Below are 10318 nucleotides of genomic sequence, written 5' to 3'. Positions count from 1 at the left end.
CGATTACTAAATTATGAAAATCGTAGTGGGCGGGAACAAGAACTAGACCTGTGTTTCACACCCAGCGTTCGCACAGTGCCTAGGATAGAGTAGCCATTCAGTGAGCGTTGAATGAATTCCTGAATGACCCTCAGTTTAAGCCTGAGGTGCCTCTCTCTTGAGTCAATGGACCTTCTGTTCCATTATTTATCCTCTGGGACAAAGGAGGCCAGATTCCTCTGTGTGCCCTCTCCTTCCAGAAGGGAAATATGCCTGCTGAGAGAATCTGGAAGCCTGTGTTGCCCTGAGTTGTTCTGGTAGATTCCTTTAATGTCGGCTGGCATGGATGAGAAGGTCTTTTGTTACGGTGGCAATTAATGATGATTTGCACTTTTTAGTAATTTACAAAATAGTGGCCTTCCTGACAACATAAGAAATATCTCTCTCTCCTGGACCATGAAAGCTGGTGACCCATCTATTTAAATCTAAGACTCGTTATTCATGTTTCAGCCCTAGTGACAACTGGCACTTTATAGTTACTGTACTGAAAAGAATTCTTTGGGGGTCATTTTAATGCATCTTTAATTTGAATTTCTTTTTCTTGTAGGTCGTTCTTCAGGAACAATGGTTATTTCCTCGAACTCATGCCTGGGCTTTATCTGTTTATTGTTATGCCACTGGATCAGGATGGCATCATCTCTGAACCTTGAAGATCCTAATGTGTGTAGCCACTGGGAAAGGTAATAGTTCTGAGAAATATTTCTTGGTAGTCTGAGAAATAATTTCTGATAGATTCCTTTGTATGCTATCAATATCAGTATCACATATAAAATTAGAATTTGAGAAGAGATTATAAAATTGCTTCCATGTAAAAATATTTCATTATATATAACAAATTGGATAGTATAATTCACCTTGGTCTTAGAGAGTATATGTTATGTATATTAAGCTTGCAATATTAATTCTAACAGAGGTGTATTTGTGAAATAGGGGAAAACATAGATTCATAGATCAGTTAAAATGATCTCTGTGAGGTCTTACCTCTGCTCTGTATCTATTTGCAATGATTTGGTGGAGCTGAACTTATGGGCGTATGGATTATGGTGGAGTTCCTACTTACGCATGGGAATCAATAAGAGAGCAGTGAAAGACAGTGTGGAATAATGTCCTAGAACATTGAAATGGATGGCATATAAAGTGTGGTAGGTGACCTGAAAGGAAAGACTTGATTTCTGGAGTAAGTGGCTAGGCTGCATGGAAGTAGTGTCACCTGAGATGTCCTTGGAGACTTGAAAAAGACCAGTGGATGACAGTGATTGGCAGGCTTTCTAGGATGGAAGGTAGTTTGAAACCAGTGCCATGCAGGCCACGGAGGACTGTACCCAGTAAGCCTAGTGAAAGTGAAAGTGAAGTCGCTCAGTCGTGTCTGACTCTTTGCAACCCCATGGACTGTAGCCTATCAGGCTTTTCCGTCCATGGGATTTTCCAGGCAAGAGTGCTGGAGTGGATTGCCGTTTCCTTCTCCAGGGGATCTTCCCGACCCAGGAATCGAACCCGGGTCTCCCGTATTGCAGGGCCGACGCTTTACCGTCACTAGCGTCGATACAATACAGGAGGAGGGCAAGATTGACTACATTATATGAAAGCAAATGATGTAGTCTCCAGATCTGGGTAAACTTACAGCCCCTTTTGGAACACAGAAATAGCACAAACTATCTAGTCATGCTGAAGTGCAGTCAAATGCAGCTTACTCTGTTACTTATCTCCCGAAAAAAGTGTGGACATGTTTCTTTATCCAAAATGAACATTGCGCTTGCAGGTTTTTCAAACAAATAGAAGGTGTCAAGTACTACAGAGTAGTATGTAGCTGTAATAGCTGTAAATGCAATGACATTAAACTCTTGGCCTCTTTTTCCTGTCACCCTCAGTACCGAGAAGAGTACAGCTCAGAGCATACATCCCAGCCACTGTGTCACCCACTGGAAGGACGCTCAAAGCTCAGAGTTTTTCAGGCATGGCAGCTGTATTATTCTAGGGCACACTGATTCCTCATTCACAGTGTTAGTTTTCAGTGAGGGCTCACCCCCATCTCTGCTGGCAGTATTATGGCAGGGTAACAAAACGTATTTTCCTGATGGATCAATAGAGTCTTCTGTCATTATGAAACTTTAAGTGGAAATATGTATATGTAATAAAGTTCTATATATTTGATATTAACTATACTATACAGAATTTAAGAGGAGGAAATGCCTACTATCTTTATAATTTTCATAGAACTTCCCATGAAACACTTCACCAGCAAATTATGTAATACATAGGATTATAGTAATAAAAATAAATTGATGAATACATGAAAAGAACATATCAAATTTAGAAAAGGGAGAGTCCATTGATAGTTGAACTTCTTAGAGGATGATAGCTTTGAAATGGGAGAAAAAATCAAGTTTGTTAGGTACTGTGAAATAAAAATCAAGAGATCTTGGTAATATATTAACTATGGATGTGAAAGAGGCAGAAAAGGCTGCGATTTAGAACCTGCTGTGTGGAAGAGTGGGCATGTCATTGGACATTGTTGTTGTTTTGCTAAGTCGTGTTTGACTCTTGGTGACCCCATGAACTGTACCACGCCAAGTTTCCCTGTCCTTCACTATCTCCTGGAGTTTGCTCAAACTCATGTCTATTGGGTCAGTGATCACATATGGAGAGATAAAAGGAAGAGAGCTGATTTGACAGGGAAGAGATTCGTGTGGTTTTGTCACTTTGTATTGATAAGATCAATTTGAAATATAGGCCTAGATGAATGCTTAACTTTTTGTTTAAAGAAAACATGAAAAAGATTCTTCCTCCGGTTTGTTTTTACATTGCCCTATCTTATAATTGTCATGGACAATAAGGCCTTATAAATATAAGAAAGGGTACTGGCTTAGAATAACCCTGTTTTGTTTTGTTTTTTTCATTGAAGGAGTCCAGTGATCTTGCATGAGTCTTTTTTTTTTTTAACAAATGAATGAATTTATTTATTTTTGGCTGTTCTGGGTCTTTGTTGCTGCCTGTCGGCTTTCTGTAGTTGTGGTGAGCAGGGGAGACTCTAAACCTAATATAATTTCACTGTTGTACAAGTGATTGGAGTAACTGAGAAAATACGAATGGGGAAGAAAATTCAATGTGAAAAAATAGGAAAATGATGGAGATTTTCTTCTGCCTATATTTTTGCTATGAACTACTAAAAAGAAAAAGTTGACAGCTGCAATCTTCTCATTAATAAATTTTCTGTTACATGGTTAGATAATGATTCTTTGAAGAAAGGTTAAAGAAAAGTAGAATTTGTTTTAGAAGAATGGAGAAGAAGAGTATAAATTAAAATGAACAGATAAAGGTGCAGGTGACAGATTCTCCTATATTTTCAAAAACTGAAATGAGCTTGAATTGAAATGGGGAGAGGAAGATGAGTTTCAGGGAGAAAAATTTTGGTAGTAAGGCCCAGTAGTACTCATTCTAGATTTTCCTTATACTAAAACCCACCTGTCACCAGTGGTTCCGAGCCATGGAATCGCCTGCAGTCTCGCTCCTCAGAGTGGAGTCTGTGGAGCTGTGGTGGCAGGAACCTCAGCTGGGAGCTTTTTGGAATTGCAGACTCTCAGGTCCCTCCCCAGACCTACGAAATCATTTGTTTTCAAATAAAAGTACGCTTTATTTTAAGGCAGCAATTGTGATTCTTAGAAGTTGTGTCCAAATCTTTGCAACTCCATGGACTGTATAGTCCATGGAATTCTCCAGGCCAGAATACTGGAGTGGGTAGCCTTTCTCTTCTCCAGAGGATCTTCCCAACTTGGAGATTAAACCCAAATCTCCAGCATTGCAGGTGGATTCTTTACCACCTGAGTCACAAGGAAAGCCCAAGAATACTGGAGTGGGTAGCCTATCCCTTCTCCAGCAGATCTTCCCGATACAGGAACCAAAGTGGGGTCTCCTGCATTGCAGCTGGATTCTTTATCAGCCAATGTCAGGGAAGCCCGAAGTAAAATTAAGGAGAATTAAATCATTTAAAATACACAAGAGAAACTTGTTATTAGAGAAATTCTGAACGGCATCCCTTTGGAAAATGAATAACTCCATGAATCATCTGTCCCTTCTCCCCATCTCCTCTCCCTGTTGTGTGAGTTTAAGTATTTCCACCTACGAGGGTTTCTTCTAAAGAAGACACAAATGAAAAGAAACATTCTCTGCCCAACCCCTTGGGGGTGGGACACAGGAGTGGTATAATTGAAGCTGCATTCCTGAAGTGAGCAGAGATAAGAAATGATAATTATTACCATATTTGATTAAAGTAAAAGGATAATTTTGGCAGATAAAATGTAATTAACCACTCTGGAATGAGTCCAAGTGATGATGGCTTCCCCTACCCTGCTCTTTGACCTTATATTAAATCTTGCTGGGGTTGCTCCCCAGATAATACTTAATAGGTTAAAACCATGGTGATGATACGTTTTCAGTGTGTTTGAGAAGATGAAACAAAGAAGCAGGAAATAAAGGGTTTTGCATCTTGAGCCTGAAAATAGTGTAGAGTTGGGACCTTCAGTTTTTATACCACAGTTTCACTGCTTGCTTTGGAAGCCTTCGATGTTCCATAATATCTGAGAGGCAGCAGAGGTACAGGATGTTATCTGGGCGTCTTGGTGTTAAAGTGCCAGCTCTAGACTGACCACTAGTACCAGGAGCTCAGTGTGGCTTATCTGTGATGAAAACGGGATTGGACTAGACCAGATGTCCCCAAACTCCAGGATCTAAAGCCTGATGATCTGAGGTAGAGCTGATGTAATAATAATAGAAATAAAGTGCACAATTAATGCAATGTGCTTGAATCATCCCCTAACCTTCCCCCTCCCCAGCCCTGTCCTGGTCTGTGGAAGAATTGTCTTCCCCAAAACTGGTCCCTGGTACCAGAAAGGCTGGGGACCTCTGGACTAGACAATCAAGAAGATCCCTTCCCATTCTGTGACTTTAAGAGCAGCTGCAGATGAACGTGGTGGTGTGGACTGTTAGCCAAGGTGCTGACTGAGTTCAAACAGCAACCCAGGTGTTATCCAAAGAAGTAGTGTAAGGAGCAGGGGATGCCCTCCAGTTCTTGGAGACATTTGCCTTCATGGTGTGAGCACACAGCTTCCATTAAAGTGGCCCCTTGGAAAAGGACAACTTGATTGTTTAATGATAGGTGGGTACTGAGCAAATTAGGTGTAGTCACAAGTATTTGGCAATCATAATTTGAAGACTGTTTACTAACAGGGAAAAATGCTTATGACATACCCTTAAATTCAAAAAGTAGACTTAAAATTATGTGGCTAGCATGAGTATGAACATTTAAAAGCAAAAAAAGCTAAACTAAAGCTAAAAGCTAAAAACCCCTAGGGATGGTAAGAGAAGTGCAGCTAAATGCTATGGGTAATTAGGTAAGAGTCATACAATTTTCTCCCTTTCTTCTTAAAAATTTGTTTTCCAGATTTTCTGGTGTGATTATAATATCACTAAAAATGAGAAATAAAAAGCAGAGATTGTTTAGAAAAAGAATGTATGGAAAAGAACGGAAAGGAAATTTGGGGTGAAGAGGCTCAGAATTGTTCTCCTTTAAATATGAGTGGAAACCTCAATATCTGATCAATGTGAAAAGTAATTTATATTTAGCCTGTTATTCATTAAGTTTTAGACTATGAATAATTCTAATGAGAAGTCTCAAGACTGAAGGGAAACACTCAACCATGGTAAATTTTATGGTTTGATTTCCCCCAAAATGTATATATTTCTCTGTTAAAGTAAAAGCAGGTTATTTTAGCTTTTACGTGCTGGCCTCTTTTAAGAGCCCTTTGTGAATTACATAGAATTTATTTAATAAATGTTTGTTGAACTGGAACCCTTAATGGTTTAATTACCCTTTTATAGAGAAGAGCTTTTTTTATATCCTAAAAGCAGAGAAACATCCTGCAAATGTAAGCTATTAATGAGCAGCAAATGTCCAGAAGAGGAAATTCATATGCTTTAACATTTTCTCTTATTGAGGAAACCTTCCAGGCTGCAAGAAATTAATGAAAACACTTTTCACATTTGCTTGTGGAGTCAGCTCCGCCATCATATGCAATGGCGAGTGTTTGGCCAAGGTCCCTTAGTTGATTATTGCTTTTGTACTCCAAGGCATTTGGATCTTAACACTATAACATAGCATGTGAAATTATGGGAATACTGCATCAGATCTAGTTCTAACGAACTAATATATTTCAGTTCAGTTCAGTTGCTCAGTCGTGTGCAACTCTGCGACCCCATGAACTGCAGCATGCCAGGCCTCCCTGTCCATCACTAATTCCTGGAGTCCACCCAAACCCACGTTCATCAAGTTGGTGATGCCATCCAACCATCTCATTCCCTGTCATCCCCTTCTCCTCCTGCCCTCAATCTTTCCCAGCATCAGGGTCTTTTCCAATGAGTCAGCTGTCTGCATCAGGTGGCCAAAGTATTGGAGTTTCAGCTTCAACATCAGTCCTTCCAATGAACACCCAGGATTGATCTCCTTTAGGATTACTAACAGAAGCAGAAGATATTAAGAAGAGGTGGCATGAATACACAAAAGAACTATACAAAAAAGATCTTCACGATCCAGATAATCACAATGGTGTGGTCACTCACCTAGAGCCAGACATCCTGGAATGTGAAATCAAGTGGGCCTTAGGAAGCATCACTATGAACAAAGCTACTGGAGGTGAGGTGATGGAATTCCAGTTGAGCTGTTTCAAATCCTGAAAGAGGATGCTGTGAACGTGCTGCACTCAATATGCCAGCAAATTTGGAAAACTCAGCAGTGGCCACAGGACTGGAAAAGGTCAGTTTTCATTCCAATCCCCAAAAAAGGCAATGCCAAAGAATACTCAAACTACCAGACAATTGCACTCATCTCACATGTTAGTAAAGTGATGCTTAAAATTCTCCAAGCCAAGCTTCAGCAATACGTGAACCATGAACTTCCAGATGTTCAAGCTAGTTTTAGAAAAGGCAGAGGAACCAGAGATCAAATTGCCAACATCCGCTGGATCGTGGAAGAAGTAAGAGAGTTCCAGAAAAACATCTATTTCTGCTTTATTGACTATGCCGAAGCCTTTGACTGTGTGGATCACAATAAACTGTGGAAAATTCTGAAAGAGATGGGAATACCAGACCACCTGACCTGCCTCTTGAGAAATCTGTATGCAGGTCAGGAAGCAACAGTTAGAACTGGACATGGAACAACAGACTGGTTCCAAATAGGAAAAGCAGTATGTCAAGGCTGTATATTGTCACCCTGCTTATTTAACTTATACACAGAGTACGTCATGAGAAACGCTGGACTGAAAGAAACACAAGCTGGAATCAAGATTGCTGGGAGAAATATCAATAACCTCAGATATGCAGATGACACCACCCTTATGGCAGAAAGTGAAGAGGAACTAAAAAGTGTCTTGAAGAAAGTGAAAGAGGAGAGTGAAAAAGTGGCTTAAAGCTCAACATTCAGAAAACGAAGATCATGGCATCTGGTCCCATCACTTCATGGGAAATAGATGGGGAAGCAGTGGAAAGTGTCAGACTTTATATTTTTAGGCTCCAAAATCACTGCAGATGGTGATTGCAGCCAGGAAATTGAAAGATGCTTACTCCTTGGAAGAAAAGTTATGAGCAACCGAGATAGCATACTGAAAAGCAAAGACATTACTTTGCCAACAAAGGTCCATCTAGTCAAGGCTATGGTTTTTCCAGTGGTCATGTATGGATGTGAGAGTTGGACTGTGAAGAAAGCTGAGTGCCGAAGAATTGATGCTTTTGAAGTGTGGTGTTGGAGAAGACTCTTGAGAGTCCCTTGGACTGCAAGGAGATCCAACCAGTCCATCCTAAAAGAGATCAGTCCTGGGTGTCCATTGGAAGGACTGATGCTAAAACTGAAACTCCAGTACTTTGGCCACCTCATGTGAAGAGTTAACTCATTGTAAAAGACCTGATGCTGGGAGGGATTGGGGGCAGGAGGAGAAGGGGACGACAGAAGATGAGATGGCTGGATAGCATCACTGACTCGATGGACATGAGTCTGAGTGGACTCTGGGAGTTGGTGATGGACAGGGAGGCCTGGCGTGCTGTGATTCATGGGGTCACAAAGAGTCGGACACGACAGAGCGACTGAACTGAACTGAATGTGAGACTGCCTAGATGGCAGGTCCACACACAGAGGACACTCTGCTAGAAATGGAATGGAGAAATCATGCTGCAGGCCTCAAGATTCATTTATTTGCAAGCTGTTGGTTTGTTGTTTAGTCACTCAGTTGTGTCCAACTCTTTGTCATCCCAAGGACTACAGCACGCCAGGCTTCCCTGTCCTTCACCATCTCCTGGAGCTTGCTCAGACTCATCTCCATTGAGTCATTGATGCCATCCAACCACCTCATCCTCTGTAATCCCCTTCTCCTCCTGCCTTTTTTTTTTTTTTTTTTTTTTTTTACAAACGAATGACCTTTTATTTCATACAGAGATACAGAGGAAATTGTGGGGGCAACAATCTGATGGGCAGTCCAGATTCTTGAAGGAGGAAATTCATGGTAAATGTCATGATGGCTGGTTGAAGAGAAGGTCAAAGAAGGAGAGAGTTGAGACAGAGACTGCTATGGCTAATAAATTAAAATTACAAAGAGCTACCAGGTTTTAATGCCATGACTTGACTTTGTCTGGGCATCCTCAATGCTGTGAACACCATAATTATGCACAGTTACCATCAAAATTCTCGAGGTGTAGTTTGTGCCATTTGTGTCAAGGGAACTATGCTCCTTACAGACCACTGAAACATCATACTTCATTAAAGAGTTGTGAACTTTGCTCATCGTCTGTCATCGATGTGGCCTTTGGGGCCCGACATGAATTTGCGTTGAATATCATCTTTTAAGGTAAAACAGTTGACATTTTGGTTGGCCCCAGTTTTTGAGGCAATGCCACTTAGAGTGGCATCTTCTTTTAATCTGAGGAAAATATTTACTAAAAAAATTGTCTTGTAAAACACAAGACACGAGGTCAAGGTAGTGGAGACTCTTTCCAGGACACTCCACACCTCACCTCTTCACCTGTCTGTGGGCTGCATGGGGTATATAGACTTGTACGGCTGCACCCATGGACCTGACTCAGTAAACAGTCTATCATGAAAAACACACTTCTGACACTTAACATCTGTAACTGGGATGCGTCACATGATTTGTTATCAATGAAAACAGTTTATTGGCTTTAAATATACATCAGTAAATGTTTAACTGTTAGTTTATGTTTTACGATAAAAGAACACTGAACCAAAACATCAGAGGAAATGAGGCTCAGTAGCATGATTTCAATATATTTTCCTGGATAAAAAGACTGTTTTAAAAAGTATATGACTTTTAATCTAATAATGAAAGCTCCATGAGCTCAATGTTTAGCACCGAATTGCATCAGGGTCTTTTCCAGTGAGTTGGCTCTTCGTATCCGATGGCCAAAGTACCACAGCTTCAGCTTTAGCATCAGTCCTTCCAGTGAATATTCAGGGTTGATTTCCTTTAGGATGGCCTGGTTTGATCTCCTTATCATCCAAGGGACTCTGGATTGGAAGGGAAAAGAATTGGTGAAGAAAGGCTTAGAATTTGCATCAACATGAGCTACAGGATGCTTCCCAGGTGGCTCAGTGGTAAAGAATCTGCCCGCCAATGCAGGAGACACAGGTTTGATCCCTGGGTTGGGAAGATCCCCTGGAAAAGGAAATGGCAACCTACTCCAGTATTGTTGCCTGGGAAATCCCACAGAAATTCCACAGAGCCTGGTGGGCTCCAGTCCATGGAGGCACAAAGAGTCAGACCCGGCTTAGTGACTGAAGCACAACAACCACAGCAAACCTCAGGTCACTGCTAGGGCTCTGAAGAAAATCTGAATAGCTTCATGTGATAGTTTGTTCCAGGAAAATTTATATTTTAACAGAGACCTCTTGGTTTACCCAAAAGGAGTTGCATCAGAGATGTCGGTGACTGCATACTCGATGCTCGTCTGAACCTGTTCTTGCAGGTGTCATCTGCTGGAGTAGAAGGAAATAGTTATGTGAAATGTATGTTAGAAATGCAGAAGTGTAGTGGGAAGGGATCTTCAAGAACATCTCTTACCCCGTTGTTTTATGATGTGATAAATCCTGAGAAGTGAGATTCTTTCCTAAAGGTCAGCCAGGTTCTCAGTATCAGATCAGGATGCTAATAATCTTGCCTTCTTCTAATCCAGTGGTCTTTTCACAAGGACCTACTACATTTGCGTCAGACCTGTGGAGGATCCC

General features: G+C 41.0%; 1 protein-coding gene across 1 annotated transcript in view; it reads left to right on the top strand.

Moving 5' to 3' along the window:
- The first annotated feature begins 597 nt into the window (after positions 1–597).
- Positions 598–10318, top strand: part of MEGF10 (multiple EGF like domains 10) — a 137590-nt gene continuing 127869 nt past the window's right edge. Inside the window, exon 1 of the mRNA XM_052643017.1 lies at positions 598–719. Coding sequence (XP_052498977.1) covers positions 604–719 — 116 coding nt within the window. The 5' untranslated portion in view covers positions 598–603. The remainder of the gene's footprint in view (positions 720–10318) is intronic.

Source organism: Budorcas taxicolor, chromosome 7 (genome assembly GCF_023091745.1).
Source record: "Budorcas taxicolor isolate Tak-1 chromosome 7, Takin1.1, whole genome shotgun sequence".
Lineage (NCBI taxonomy): Eukaryota > Metazoa > Chordata > Mammalia > Artiodactyla > Bovidae > Budorcas > Budorcas taxicolor.
The sequence above is the reverse complement of the archived record's forward strand: the minus strand, read 5'-3'. Positions and strand labels throughout refer to the sequence as shown.